The 15,096-nt window shown below is 58.9% G+C and overlaps 1 protein-coding gene across 1 annotated transcript; it reads right to left on the bottom strand.

The window, feature by feature from the left end:
- Positions 1 to 1,948: 1,948 nt before the first annotated feature.
- NR2F6 (nuclear receptor subfamily 2 group F member 6) lies at positions 1,949 to 12,789 on the bottom strand. Its single transcript, XM_015095586.3, has 4 exons — positions 11,821 to 12,789; positions 8,165 to 8,259; positions 4,187 to 4,771; positions 1,949 to 2,692 (listed from the first exon to the last, which is right to left on the bottom strand). The coding sequence occupies exons 1-4, from the start codon at positions 12,102 to 12,104 to the stop codon at positions 2,418 to 2,420; spliced, it is 1,239 nt and encodes a 412-aa protein (XP_014951072.2). The 5' UTR covers positions 12,105 to 12,789; the 3' UTR covers positions 1,949 to 2,417.
- Positions 12,790 to 15,096: the final 2,307 nt, after the last annotated feature.

The following is a 15,096-nucleotide window of genomic DNA, read 5'->3' as shown; positions in this document are numbered from 1 at the left end:
CAGGATCTCTGGGTGGACTGTGAACCCCAGTCTGTCCAGGGGGCTCCCTGTCCTCCAAGAGTTTCAAATGGCCTCCAAGAGTCTCCAAGAGGAAGAAGCTGAGGGATCAGCCACTAGTGCCACCTCCTCAGCCAGGAGGGCCCCCTAATGTCCACCCCGTGCCAGGCTCAGGGTAGCATGGATGGAGTACAGGTAGGTCCAGGCTCCATGTGAAGCCCAATGATGGTAGCCCAGGAGCTTTCTTTGAGCCTTGGCCTCCCAGAGGACAGGGGCAGTTAGGCAGGCTGCACGCAAGGAAGGCAGTGCCAGCCACTGGGTCACAGAGAGGCCTCAGCCCCAGGATCAGTCCTCAAGGAACACATGGCCTCAGGAATTCCTGAGAGCCCAATGTGATAGAGCAAGGAGACGGGGCTGGACCCCGATGGGTGTCCTGACAACCAGGGGGGCTCAAATGTCTTCTTCCTGCAGAAGAGGGTTGGGTGTTGTAGAAGCTCAGCAATCTGGCCTGGACAAGCATCCACATCTCTGACCAACTGGAAGCAGGACGGACACCATGGTCTTGGTCAGTCCACAGATGTCCTGTGAATCTGAGAAACAGCACATTGCTGTCCAGCCCAGCTGGAGTGGACATTCGCTTATGCGCAGGACCTCTCAGAAAACACCTACCCAGGGCAGAAACCAGCCCAGCTGCCAGTGGGAGAGTTTCATCCCATTCCAACTTCAGTCCCCTTCTGGGACAGGGCACACCCAAGAGACCTTCGTTCATTCGTTTCCATCTTCCCAGATGTCCTCTGAGATGGACATGGGGGAGACTAGGGTTCCAATGGGGAACATTTTGAAGGCCTGAGGCTGCTTTATGGCTAAGCCCTAGCCCAACCTACAAGGTGAGACCCAGGTTGTTCCCTGTTTTCAAAGGAGCATGTTTGATAAATCTGTCTTCACTTGACAAGCTTTCAGTCAGGGCCAAGAGGTGCCACCCACCACCACCATCTGGGCCCTTTCTACCCACCCCCTAGAGCCACAGTCCTGGCGTAAATTCCACAGATGCCTTTCCCACTACAGAACTGGGCCACAACCTTCTGAGGCCAGGATGGCAAGCCCCCTGGTGCCCTGCATCAACCCATATCACCTCAATTAAGTCCACATTTCAAGGTCTGACCTTAGAGGTCTCCATCTTCTAAATGCCAATTTCTAACAGTTTTTTAAATTACATGTAACAAAAAAAAATTTAAACTGGCTCAGGCACAAAAGGGGAAGTCTGGGCTCATGGAATGGAAACACCCAAGGGTTTCAGATCTATGGCTTGATCCAGGGGTTCCAAAGGTATCCTGCGAAATTGGTCTCCTCCTTGGCTCTGCTTTATCCTAATTTCCAGTCCTGCCATTGAATCTCACTGGCCAGCTCTGGGCCACATTCCCTCCCTAAACCAGTCGCTGTGGCCAGCTAAATGGATGGCTCTATCTGGGCTGAGATCAAGTGACAGAACTCGCCCCAAACATTTCTCCCAAGGACACTGGGGCCCAGACACCATGATTAAGGGTTGACCAAAGAAAATAAAGGGACTTCCCTGCCAGTCCAGTGGTTAGGCCTCGGCATGGTTGGGGAACTAACAGCTCATAAGCCATGTGGTGCAGCTAAAAAAGGGAAAACAATAAGGTACTTAGTCCAGGGTTTGTGTGAATGTTGTGAGGCTCAATTTCATAGACCAGAATCTAAATTCAAATCTGAGCCATCTGCTCAGCCCAACTCCTACAAACCCATTGGCTGACCTCTGGCCTCCCCCTCTAGCCCGTTTCCGCACAAAACTATCCCACACAAACAAATATTTAAAAACCAGCAAGTAGGGCTGTTGTTAGGTTGTAGGTGTTCCAGCTGGGCTGGGAGTGGATCCCCATGGTAGGGTGCCTTCTGTGTCACCCCTCCCCCCACTAAGATGATGGAGACTGTGCAGGTAGGAAACTTCTTTATTATTGGCCTTGATTCATCCATCATGTAGTGTCCAACGTGGATTACGTGTCCAGAGGATCAGTCTGGCACTCATCACCCCTGCCTGGCTGCAGCTGCCCCTCCAGTCCAGACGCCAGGACTTTGTCCATCACACCAGAGAAGCCACACCCCGACTAGTTCATTCTTGGGGTATCAAGGGACAAGGCTGTCCTGGGATTGGACCCTCTGTCTCGCCCCTCATCTTCATCAGGGTTTCTGGGGAAGATTTGACTGAGTCTAGACAAATCAGTCTCTTTTTGGTTTCATGATCATTTAGAAAACAGAAAAGACAAACATTTCACAGTCTTTAAAAAATAGGAGTCTGAGGAGGGAAGCCAGGGTCCTCTGTCCAGGGAAGGCCACCCCCCGGCCCACCACCAGAGGCCTGAGCATCCGTGTCCCTTGAGGTCTGCAGACCTGGCCCTGTCTGGTCACTGGCCTGAGCCGTAGGGCCAGTTGAAGGTACTTCCTGACAGCAGCATGTCTCGGATCAGCGTCTCGATGGGTGTCTTGCCCACCAGGCGCATGAAGAACAGCTGGGAGATGAGGGAGGCCGGGACGGCACGCAAGGCAGGGAGCCGCAGCAGCAGGCGCCCAAAGCGCTGGGGCTGCGATGGGTACTGGGCCCGCACGTACTCGGTGAGGGCCACCTGCGCCTTCTCCTGCAGGCTCTCCACATGCGCTGGGTCTGAGAGGCCACAGGCATCTGAGGGACAAGGGCAAGGTCAGAAGAAGTGGCAGGAGGACACAGGACCCCAGGGCTGACCGGGGCTGGGGGATACCACTAAGGGCTCTTGGTACAGAGGAAGGCACTCAAAGGATGGGAGATGGAGCCTAGGGCACAAATGGGGGTGTCTAATATCTAAGGCAGTGTTGGTCCCCAAGAGACATCAAGGTGGCCTCATCTGATGATGACACGGAGTGCAGGTAGTGATGTCTCAAGGGTGGAAGGGCCCTGACTAAGGCATTTAACAGGGAGACACGTCCTAATCAAGCTTAAGAAGGAAGGAATTCCCTGGTGGTCTAGTGGTTAAGACTGCACTTCCACTGCAGGGGCTGTGGGTTCAGTCTCTGGTTGGGGAAGTTCTGCATGCCAGGAGGTGAGGCTGAAAACACCCCTTAATAAGAAGCTCAAGGGGAAGAGGGGGCTGGCAAGGGGACTTGGGAAGAAAAGCAAAGCCTAGAGAGGGTATTCAGACACACTAAATAGACCCGCCTTGTGAGTGAAGGTGACAGGTAAGAGCCCTATGAATGTCAGGGCAGAGAAAATGTCCTGGGTAAGTAAAGAGGGGCAAAGCCATATTATTGGATAAAAGCCACCTCCCAGAGTAGCCTGGGTCTGGCTCCTGCATCCTTGGTCCCAGGAGACACGTAGTGGGACCTCCTTGCAAAGTGCAGAGTCGGCTATGCCACCACTCCCACCACAAGAAAGCAGGGCTTTGGAGGCAGGAGGGTTACTGAAGACTAGGAAGGAACTAAGCTGCCTCCGCCCCTAGGTGGGAGGGGCTTCAAGCCACACCCCCTACCCGATCCAGCTCCGCTGCGGGTGGCCCCTGGAGGCCCTGGAGGGGGTGGGGGGGGGGGGGGGGGGGCAGGTTGGGAGCCCTGGGTCAGTGGTCTAGGGTCCTAGGAATTAGGGAGCGAAGGGCCCAGGAGAGCCCAGAACCAGGTGTCAGAGCAACCCTGCCTTTCATAAGTGGAAGGCAGTCCTCCTTAAGTGGTCAGTAACAAGAGCAGCATCCTGATTTGGCAGATGAGGGTCACAGCGTTTAGGGAGAACAGAAATCATTAAGTGACGGACAGGGCCAAGTGGGCAGGCCTCCCCTCCCGCGGGCCCCCACCTGTCATTCTGCCCACTGAGCACGATGAACACCTGGATGAGGGCGTGAAGGGTTGGGGAGGGGTGTCAGGGAGCCTGAGAATCAAGGGAGGAGGCTGTGGGGCCTTAAGACATGGAGCCGTGGGGGATCAAAGTTCTTAGGAAGGCCTGGGATCCGGGAGAGGGGCCATCACGGTGTCAGACCGCCTGCATCGCCTCCTCCACTGTCCCCCAACAGCGCTAAAGGCGCATGCAGGGACGCAAGTCTGGCTAGCTGTAGATCAGCAAGTGGAGGACTACGGGGGTCAGGGTCAGGAGCTAGGTCTCTCCCCTCCCCCACCCAGCCCCTCCCAAGGCCAGGGCCCCACCAGGGCGTCTCACCAGGTGTGAAGAGAGCGATGGCCTTGAGGCAGCCATACTCCGCGGAGTCGACCTGCAAACGGCCCAGTTTGTCCACCTGCTCCTGGAAGGCGCGCACCTGGTCCATGAAGGCCACGGCACGCTCGGCGGCCATGGGTGCGGCATGCAGGCCGGCGGCGGCCAGCAGCGGCGCCGTGTGCAGGGGCAGCGCTGCCTGCGCCGCGTTCAGCACGAAGAGCTCGCTCCAGCTGAGGCGCAGCAGCGCCACCTGGTCGGCCACCGGCAGCTCGGGGAAGAAGGGCGCGTGGCGCGCCCACTCCACTGTGCTGAAGAGCAGCCGCGCCGCCAGCTCGCACACATTGTCGATGCCCAGCACCGCGCCCGCCGCGCCGCTCCCGGCTCCGAAAGCGCCCGCGGCTCCTGCACCGAAGCGCCCGGCCGCCGCGGGGTAGGGCTCGGCACGCAGCAGCTGCGCGATCAGCTCCGACACCGGCTGCCCCGGGAAGAGGTCTCCGCCGGCCACGGCCAGCGCAGAGCCAGGAGGGCTGCCTGAGGAGGCTGCCACGGTGCCGGGGAGCGAGTGCGGAATTCGGCCGCGCTGCACCGCTGTGAAGGGGAGATAGAGATGAGGCGGTGGGGAGGGGGAGAAGGGGGAGGGAGATTGCCAGCCCGCAAGAAATTCGGAAGGTACAGCAGAGGGAGGAGGGGAGAGGGGACGGGGGAGGTGGGCAAGAGTCAGGAGATGGGGAGTGAGGACACGGGAAAACCAGAGAGGGGAGAGTGGGGTGTGAGGAAGGGGGGGAGGAATTAGGGGGAAAGTGGGTACCCCGAGTCATGGGGTAGGGCAAGTAGGGAGGAAGAAAGGTTGGAGATAAAATTATTAGAGGGTTACTCATTCCCTCTGTTCCAAGCCCCCCAACTCAGCCTTTTGCTGAACCCCCAATCCCTACCTCATGGGCACAATGCTTGTTGGGAGGACAGAGGCCAAGGTCTTGCAGGCCCCACCTTGCTCCACCCTGTGCCCTCACCCTGAGGTCGTGTCCAGCCACCATCAGACTACTTCTTTCAGAGAAGGAAGTTGGTGGGGAGGGGGGGGGGGGGGAACCATCTCAGGTGGAAATGGGACCACTGGGTGAGGGCTAATTTAATTCACACATACCCACCTCCCCCTCTTCTGGACTCTGCAGCTCCCCTCTGCAGCCAGCGAAGTCAGACCTGTCAATCATGTCCTCATCTGTCAATCACAGGTGTCTAAGAGCTGATAACGGGTCTGGGGGGGCAAGTACCTTCCTAGGACATGGGCAAGTAGCCAGCCTACCCCTCAAACAAGTGATCAGTAAGGGCTGGCACTGATCTCTCCTATGGAAGCAGGATATTTCTCTACCTCCCAGCCCCACCCTCCAGGTCATGGCCCCCTAGAACAGGTCTCATCTGCCTGGGCCTCTGCAGTGACCTCAGTGTTAAGAATGAAATCCTGATCAGTAGCAAAAAGTCGCTGTTAGCAAAAAGTAGTGTTAGTCACTCAGTCGTGTCCGACTCCTCGCAATCCCACAGACTATAGGCCGTAAGTCTCCTCTGTCCATGGGATTCTCCATACAAGAATCCTGAAGTGAGTAGCCATTCCCTTCTTCAGGGGATCCTGACCCAGAGATTGAACCCGGTCAGCAGCAGGTGCTCAGTAAACATGAGATTCCATCAGTAGCTTTGCCTGTGATGGGGAAGGACCAACTGCTGGCCTTGGCCAGTGCCTCCAGGGATCAGGTAGGTGGCAAGAGGAAAGCTGAGGTGCAAGGAGGAAGGTGGCTGCATGCCAGCCTGGCCTATGCCACAGTAGGCAGGGTAGAGGGGCTGACTGGGCTGGGTGCCTGGCAGAGACTAATTAATGAGCTTTAACGAGGTGACATGCCCGGTCTCATCACCTTCATGAACTTCTGGTCAACCCACCATGGAGCAGAGCGGGAGAGGGATGCAAGTGGGAGCTGAGGGCTAGCAGAGCTGATCAGGGAAGCAGGGTTCAAGCCTTATCCCATGTGATTTGAAGTCTCAGGAGCCTCTGTCTGTCAAATGGGTGTAGCTGGGTTGAGGGCCGACAATGAATCCCAATTAACTTCAGGCTCACTTGGTTCTAAAGCCCACTGCCATCATTCATCCATCACCACGCCACCTCAGAGTCTTTGCATTTGCTGTTCCTGCTTCCTGAGAACCCCTTCCCCAGCTCTTCCTCCCAGTGAAGCCCAGACTGTGGGCTTAATCACCAACCACAAGTAGAGTGCTCTCTGTACTCTTTCCCCACCCATAAAAGTATGCAATTGATAACACTCATGATGATGATAACATCAATCACTGAATTAAATGAGAATGTATCTTAACTGGCTTGGAATAGCTTTTGGCACATGAAAGTGAAAGTGAAAGTCGCTCAGTCGTGTGCGACTCTTTGGGACCCCATGGACTACACAGTCCATGGACTTCCCCAGGCCAGAATAACTGGAGTGGGTAGCCTTTCCCTTCTCCAGGGGATCTTCCCAACTCAGGGATCGAACCCAGGTCTCCCACATTACAGGCGGATTCTCTACCCGTTAAGCCACAAGGGAAGCCCAAGAATACTAGAATGGGTAGCCTACTCCCTTCTCCAGCAGATATTCCCAACCCAGGAATCGAACCAGGGTCTCATAGTAAGAGCTAAATGGATAGTAACTCAAGCCAAGAAACATTAAGCACCTTCTATGTTTTAGAACCTGGTGTAGGCCCTGGCGATGTATCAGAAAACAAGACAGACAAAAGTATCTGACCTTGAGGAGCAGACATTCTTTTGGAGGAGCAAGCAAATTATAAAGTAAGACAGATGGCCCGAATAAAGGGGTTGCAAAGGGTAATCAGGAGGGCTTCTCAGAGGAGGTGGTGTTTCAGCAAATCTTAAAAGAAGGTGAGGGAGGAAGCCATGTAGGTGTCTGGGGGAGGTGTTCCAGACAGAGGGAACCACCTGTGCAAAGGCCAAGAGATAGGGCTGTGTTCGGGTCATGATCTGAGATTTATTGAGTCACCTTGAGACTTTGAAGATCTGAAGCCTGGATTTGATGTAGATTTTAGGTCAAATTCACACACAAGTGGAGACAAAATCCAGGTTGCAGGGGTTGGGGTATGGGCAGTCACCCCCAACTTCACATGACCAAAGAGAGTGATCAGATGATCTTAAGAGAAAGACTCTGGGCAGCTGTTCCCAGCTTCTTTCACAGATGCTCAGCAGAGAAGAAACCAACAGTAGAGCAGGAGAGACTCAGCTTTTAGACACAGAGAAGAACTGCCAGCCTGGCTCATAAGAGTCTAGGCAGAGATATGAATTCCAGCCTTGGGGCTGACATTAAAATGGGCCGGATCCTGCTCCCTAGCCCAGTGCTTCATGTAGAAGTCTACAGGTTCCACCTGAACTCTAAGAGTGATCGGTGGAGTTCTAGACCTAGCTGCCCTGCACAGATCCACCCAAGTCCCCAGGGCAAGGACAAGAGGCTGGGCCTCCCTCTGGCTCCCAGCATCCCCGGTCAGGCGGAAGGGTGAGCTGCCCTTTGCCTTAGTCGGGTGAGTTCCTGCCTTGGGCAAACACAAGGCAGAGGGTGGAGGGAAAGCAAATCAAAAAAAAAAAAAAAAGTACATCATTGTTCAGAAAGTGGTGGCCAGGATAGAGGGCAGAGGGTTACTGGGGTTAACTTCAGGTTCCCTGCCCCTGAGGCCGGGTTGGGAGAAGTGGTGGGGAGAAAGGTTCTAACATGGGCCAGAGTGGGGGAGCCTCTTACAGCCCAGTTCTGCCTCAGCCACCAGGAAGCCACGGATAATTGGATTCCTCCAGCCCAGGGCCAGATCCAGGCCCACGGGATCTCAGGATCGGTGGTAACGAGGTTAGCAGGCGCCAGACCCCGCCCTCCATGGCTCCCAGACCCCAAGAGAGGGAGCAAAGGGCAGGCCGCTTGTTCACCCCTTGCCCGCCCCACCCCAGTGGCTACTCACCTTCCTTCCTCATGCCCACCCGGAAGCACTTCTTGAGGCGGCAGTATTGGCACTGGTTCCGGTGATGCTGGTCGATCTGGCAGTCACGGTTGGACCTGTGGGCATGCAGAGGTCACCAAGGGGGTCACCATGACACCTACATTCTGGCCTGGGAGCCACCATGTGAGACGCCTTAGAAAGTTACACCTAGAAACCACCAGGACCACCCCCCATCCCTACCAACAACCTGGGCTGGGCAGACGACCCCAAAGTGGCACAGAGGTTAAGCTTGCAGGTGTGCAAAGAGGAGAGGACAATTTGGGGGAGTGGAGACCGATGAAGAGCAGTCTGTGGCAAAGTGGATTAGCATGCCGGGGAGGGTTATGTTGGAACTGGGTTTTGAAGGACGAATACAAGCTCCCCAGGTGACCAGAGGCAGTTCCTGGCAGAATACCAATGACGGCCAAAAGTTTTCCAGTTACATTTTACTTGGTCCTTGTCAGGCCAGGGGACAGGGTCTTTGTCCCAGGGCACTATGAGAGCAGAGAAGGAACATGGTCACCGAGCAAGACTTTGTGAGTTGACTAAGAGATGAGAACCCAGGCCAATCCTCTATGGGGTCACAGCACCATGGGGCCCCAACATTACTGCCTGACACAAGGCCACCATCAATGTATGAAAAAACAAATGAATGAACTCCTGTACCCCTCTAAGATGTCAAACCCCTTCTCTAGAAAGACCATACCACACCTAACTCAGCCCAAGGAGCTTCCTCCACGTGGTCCTCGGGGATTGTTGGTGCCTCTTCCAGGGGTGGGACATGTGGCCCTGCCCTCTGAAGCAACGAGTTCCGTCCAAGGTCAGTCACAGTTGGAAGGTTCAGGCCTTTGTTCTTCCAGTGCCCCCAGCACCCTTTTTCCCCTCGGCCCCTGCCCTATGTTCCCTCCATATCTCTCTCCTCTGAGCCTTTTGAGGCCCACACCAAGGGCTGGAGTCCCAGCTGGGCACCAATCGGGTACTCAGAGCTAGTCACAAAGTAAGACAAACACTTCTTGAAGTAAAAAGGTCAAACACATCTTAGCTGTGGACACCCAAGGCCTGACCCTTGGGCAGCCACTTCTCCACTGAGCCTTGGTTTCCTCATCTGGAATTGGGAGGCCAGAGGGCAGTTCTACATGGGATGCACTCATTCTGGAGAAAACTGGAAGTGTGGGTGGGTGTGGGGGGGTGTCAAGACGGGCCCCACCTGGGAGTCTCAGTGGCCAGTTTTGGAGAGGCGAGGCTCCAGAGGGCCTCTGCGTCCTGCAGCACCAGCCTCCGAGCCCCCAGGAAGAGGCCCTACTAGGGCAAAGGGAGCTCAGGCAGAACCAGAACAAAGCCCAGCAGGCAGGCAGTGGGAGGGTCCTGGGCAGCCGGGTGGAAACAGCCAGGCCTGGGGCAGGCAGGCAGGGGCCTGGCTCGGGTCCCTGAGACTTCAGGGGAGGCCCTGAACCTTCTGCCTCAACTTCCCCAGTTGTAGAGTCAGGAGAGATCTTCCATCCCTCCAGATGGGGAAACAGTAAGTTCTACCTGTTATCCCATCTAAACAGCACATGCTTTGCCAGACCCCACAGTCCAACTCTGCCTTCTCCCTGGGCTTCTGGCTTTCAGTCCAATTTGATCATTGCCCTCTTTTGCTCACACACTTTCTTCCATGGTTCCACATTACTTTCACTCCAGAATTTCTGACCCGCTTGGCTCTAACTTCTCCCACGCCTGGGTGGTCTCACATTACATCACTGATCCCCAATCCTGCCACTGAGTATTTGCTGGAGCCACACTCTCTGCAGGAGTGCCCTTCACTTCTACCTGCTAAACCCCTCATGTTTCAAGGTCCACCTCCTGTGGCCTTCCTCTCTGACCCTCAGGCAGAGCTCCTTGTTCCTCCTGGGACCCCAGACCATCCCTCCCTCTGGCCCAACCCAGACCCCACAGACTGGGACACCTGTGTCTCACTATCTCCCTCAAACTGGGAGAAGGCTGGGCTTGGAACTGGGGTCTTTTCTAGGGTGCTGGCATCAAACCACCCACGTCAGGCCCCGAGGGATCTTTGTTGATTCAACCTGAGGCTCAGAGGGAAGCAGTGACTTCTGGTCACACAACACAGACCTTCTGAAGAACCTGCCAGTGCCAAACCAGGCCCCTCTCCCTGGCCTTGGTGCTCCCACTCTAAGGGAGCCTCTGGGACCCCCAAGCCACCTGAGCCCCTCCCCTGCCCTCCCTAAAGACCTGGCCAGAGAGCACACAGTTATTCCAGCAGCAAGAATGAGGCCAAAGTCTGGTGGCCCAGTTAGCATTGGAGGAGGGAGTAAGCCAGCTCCGCGCCATACAGAGCCGCCCCCAACAGGCCAGATCTGGGGCCAAATTCCTGCTTCAGGTACCCAGGACCCCACCCAGTGGCCCTGCCAACAAACCTTCCATCAGCAGCTGCCCCGGGGAGGTCCTGACCCAGACTTGCCTGCGGCCCTCCTCAACCTTCCCAACCCCACAGTTCCCTTGCTAAGCCCCAAGTGGGCAAGGTCTCTCCCTAGGTGACCCAGGGCAGGTGCCAAGAGCTTTCTGGACCTTAGTTTTGCCCTTGTGGAAAATGGGACCCTCCAAACGGGCTCTGCAGAGCCCAAGCATGTTCCTGGAGGGTGCAAAGTAGGGGTTTGTCAACGGAGGAAACGGGGACTCAGCAAAAAATGATGGGAAAGGCGGGGTCCTGGACTGGACACCCAGTGCCAGCAGCTCCTCCCCTAGACCTAATGCCCCCTCGGGAACCAGAAAAGCTAGCCAGGTCACGGCTGGCCAGTGGGGACTCCAACCTAGGACAGCCTCGGGCTGCTTCTTGGAAACATTCATCCCCACCCAGTCTCAGAACCGACAAAAGTTTCAGGGATTTTCCAGGATCCCAGTCTGCACCTACTCCTAGCTAGGGGGGCGTAGAGGCGGGGTGCGGGGCTGGAGCAGCCAAGATGCGGTCAAATCCAGCCGCCACCTCGGACATCTCACAGCAGTTTCCGGTGACCCAGGGCACAGAGAGTGCCCGGGGGGTTCCCCCTGACGGGCAGCCCAACCCCCACAGCAGAAGCGCCCCCACGCCCCCGCCCCATGCGAAGGAAGCTGCCCCGGGCCACCTAGTTTCGCTCCAGCCGCCGCCTCAGTAGTCAGGGCGACTTTGGAAGTGATATTTGACCCCAAGGGCGCGCCGTATCGATCCGCGCGGCCGCAGACAATGGCCCCCGGACGCTGTGAGCTCCACAGTCCAAGTTCCACGTTCGATCCCCACCCGGTCCCCGGCGCGCCGAGATTCCCAAGGGAAGGGATGCCCTGGGATTAGGCACCCACCCCTGACAGCACCCCAACCCCTCGCCGCGCAGAGCTGACCCCTCTCCGGAGAAAAGGAAGGGAGGGAGGAGGAGCGAGTTACTGGGGCGGAAGCCACCAGGGACCACCTGATGGGGGGGACCTGCACCAATACAGCGCCGACTGTATACACAATCCCAGGAATGTGATGGAGAGGGGGCGAGGGACATGTGCCCCAATCTCTGACGGGAAGTAGAGACCCAGGGAAGGTCAGCGCTAGGCCCAAGGTGACCGAGCAGGTCAGAGGCCCGGCCCGGGTGCCGGCGGCGGTGCGCTGGGAGGGGGCTCACCGGCAGGTGTAGCTGAGGTTGCGGCGGATGCTCCGCTTGAAGAAGCTCTTGCAGCCCTCGCAGGTGAAGACGCCGTAGTGCTTGCCGCTCGACTTGTCCCCGCACACCACGCAGTCCACCTGCAGCCCCGGCCGCTCCTCGTCGCCCGGCTCAGCGTCGCTGGCGGCACCGGGGGGTGAGGCCGAGTCTTCCTCCGCCGCGCGCGGATAGCCGCCCGCCTTGTCCACGCCATTCGTGTCGCCGCCGCCCCCGGGGCCGCCCCAGCCGCGGGTCACCATGGCCATAGCCCCCGGGCAGCGGGGCCGGGGCGCCCCCTCCGCGATTCTCCCTCGGGGCACCCCTCTCGGCCCGGGGGACCCTAACTGGCGCGCATCCGGTCCCGGTGCGCGGGGGTCACCCGGTTGCACCCCCAAAAAAAGTTTTGCAGCAACTTCCTGCGGCCGGTCCGCGCGCCCGGGCGGAACTGGTCGGGCCGGTTCCAGGTCAACTTTCCCACGCGTGCGCGGGGCCGGGCCCCGGACCGGGGGGGCGCGCTAGAGGTGCTGGCCGGGGGCCCCGGGGACTCGCGCCCCGCCGCCCTGGGGCCCCGGCGGGGGAGCTCGGGCCATGGCCCGGCCCAGGCAGCGCAGGGGGTGCCCTCCGGCCTGGCCGCCGCTCGGCCAAGGGCTATGGCCAACTTAGCGGGCTGCCATCCGAGCGCGGGAGGCCGGGGGGAAAGTTTGGCCGCAAGTTGCGCGGCCGCCCGCGGCGGGGGGGAGGGGCGGCGGGCGTGCGCCGGGGCCGGTCACCGCACCCCCTGAGTCTCCCAGGGCCCCCGGCGGCCGCTCGGGGCCTGCAGGACCGCGGGCCGGCGCTTCCCGAGCTGCCGCCCCCGCTGCGGCCGCGCCCGCCCGGCCTGGGCCTGTGCCTGAGCCGGAGCCTCGCTCTCGCCGCCGACCCCGCGCGCCGGCCTCGCGCTGCGGCCGGTTTGACACACAACGTTCCATTCGCGGGGCGGGCGGGGGGCGGGGGCGGGGGCAGGGGCGCGCGCCGCGGGCTGGGGGCGGGCGCTCGTTGCCTCGGCGACGGCCGCCCTTATAAGGACATGGGTGGCCGTGCGCGGCGCCCGGCGCCCCGGCCGGCGGGAGGGGCTAGGGCGGAGCGCGGGGCCGCAAGGCCTGACCCTCCTCCCTCCCCCTCCCTCGCTCACCCCACTCCCACCCCCGTCCTCGCCTGGCTCCAGCCTTAACCCCTGCCGGGCCGCGGCGGGAGCCTGGGCCACTGCTGCCCTCTGCCCTTCCGCAGCCTCGCCAAGATGTCTCTCTAAGGCCCTCCCCTCCACCTCCGGCCTTGGAAGTTGTGTAGCTCAACCGCCCTCGAGGCGCCCCTCGGCACCACCCCCTTGCATTCCCGGCAGAAGCAATAATGGGGGGCCGGTTGCACCGGGGGGCACGCCCCTGCGCAGTATACACACACACACACACACACACACACACACACACACCACACACACCCCTCCTGGGGCATTTCTTTGCACAGTTACATGATGGATTGTGTTTGCTTCCTCTTCCAGAAAGTCGCGGCGTCCGACCCCCACCCCACCCTTTCTCTGCTTGGGCTAACACCTGGTGTTCGGAATCTCCGGGGGGGAAGGGATGTTGTGGTCTGCGGCCGGCAGGGGCGCGAGGTCAGGAGGCCCCTCTCCAGAATTTCAGGCTTCTGGGGGCAGGGCGCCCACCCGCCCAGCGAGGCTGGAGGCGACGGGAATGCCCACCACCCCTGCCCCCTTTCCCCTTTAATTTCCTTTTCATTCTATGCTTCACAGAAAGAGCTTGACCAGGGGCCGACTGGACTACAGATGTCTCTTGCAGGCTCCCCAGAGTCTCCCAGCTGCTGCTCTGCCTCCATGTCACTGCCTCCAAGCCCCCGGGTGCGGCAGCCAGCACATATTAAACACCCTTTGTATGCTCTCCCGGCCGCCCTGGGCAAAGAAACCTGAGCCTTGCTTCTGAGCCTGTTAACCTTTAACCGGCTGGAAAAGCCCTTCCTGCAGTGACCTTTCACCTTGGAGTCCTGAAGGTCCAGGCCTTATCTCCCGCCCTGCCCTGGGCTAAACTGGACACTCGGACACGTGGCTGGGCCTCTGAGGGCTGCAGGCAGGAGAGAAAGGTCCTCTGCCCCCACTGGCTCCTACACCCTCCTCTCTCAGGAAGGGTCCTTGAGAAAAGCCATCCTCCTCTCCAGTTGACATCTGAGGGGCATCCTCCCTGGCAAGGGCTGGAGATGTTTGGAGATCTTGCAGCAGTTAAGAGGATACCAAGGTTCTGGAGAAGCCAGGCAATGGATGCCCAGCCCTGGGCCTCTGGGCCTCCTGGGGAGAGTGTGGCTGTGTATGAGGTGGGGGGAAGGTTTTAGCAAGTACAGAAAACAAGAAGCACTAGGGTTAGACACGAGGAAGGACTTTCAAAGGGTCTGACTGGAGTGGAATTCTCTGCCCCATAACCTGCATTGGGCTTGAATGGTTAAAGAGGACCCTTTAGGTCCTGGCAGACCAGTGATTAGGGCTCCGTGCTTCCACTGCAGGGGACGTAAGATCTCAGGTGTCCCAAGTAAAGATCGCGCATGCAGCAACCATGACCCGGAGCAGCCAAATATATAAGAGAGGACCCTTTGGTTCTGCGGCCCAGGAATGGGAGGCGCTAGCTGGGTATTTGGGGTGACGATGGGTGTCCTAGGTCCCTGGTCTGAACTTTCTAGGGTCCTTGATGGGGGAGACGTGGAGGTGGGTGTCTCAGATATGAGCGCCAGAGACTTGTAAGGAAGAGGAGGCTCAAGGAGTCAGAGGGGGGCCTGGAGAAGGGAGGGGACAGGGAACTGGAGTTTGAGGGACACAAGCCTAGGGGAGGGGTCCGGTGGGAGACTGGAAGGTCTGCCACAGATTCCAGAACCTCGAGGTGATCCAACCTTTCGGGGGGTGGGGGGGCCTGCCCCGCCTCTGCCCAAGAGCTCTATAGCCCCTGCAGCCCCTGGAGGCCCAGGTCGGGGGGTAGTGCTGAGGTCCGGCCCCGCCCACCTGACCCCTGCCCGCGGCCCCGCGGTGACATTTGACCTTGCAGAGGCCGCGACCAGGGACAAAGAGGCCTGGGCCCATCTGCTGCGGGGCACCCGTGGGAACAGCAAGACCCGGCTACCGGTGGCCTGGGAACCTGCCCCCGCCCCCCAACGGCGACCTCAGCTCCCGCCCCCACCGCCAGGGCGAACTCCTTCCCCACCTTCCAACAGGTGACCTTGTTTTCT

The sequence above is a fragment of the Ovis aries genome, chromosome 5 (genome assembly GCF_016772045.2).
Source record: "Ovis aries strain OAR_USU_Benz2616 breed Rambouillet chromosome 5, ARS-UI_Ramb_v3.0, whole genome shotgun sequence".
NCBI classification, from domain to species: Eukaryota; Metazoa; Chordata; class Mammalia; order Artiodactyla; family Bovidae; genus Ovis; species Ovis aries.
The sequence above is the reverse complement of the archived record's forward strand: the minus strand, read 5'-3'. Positions and strand labels throughout refer to the sequence as shown.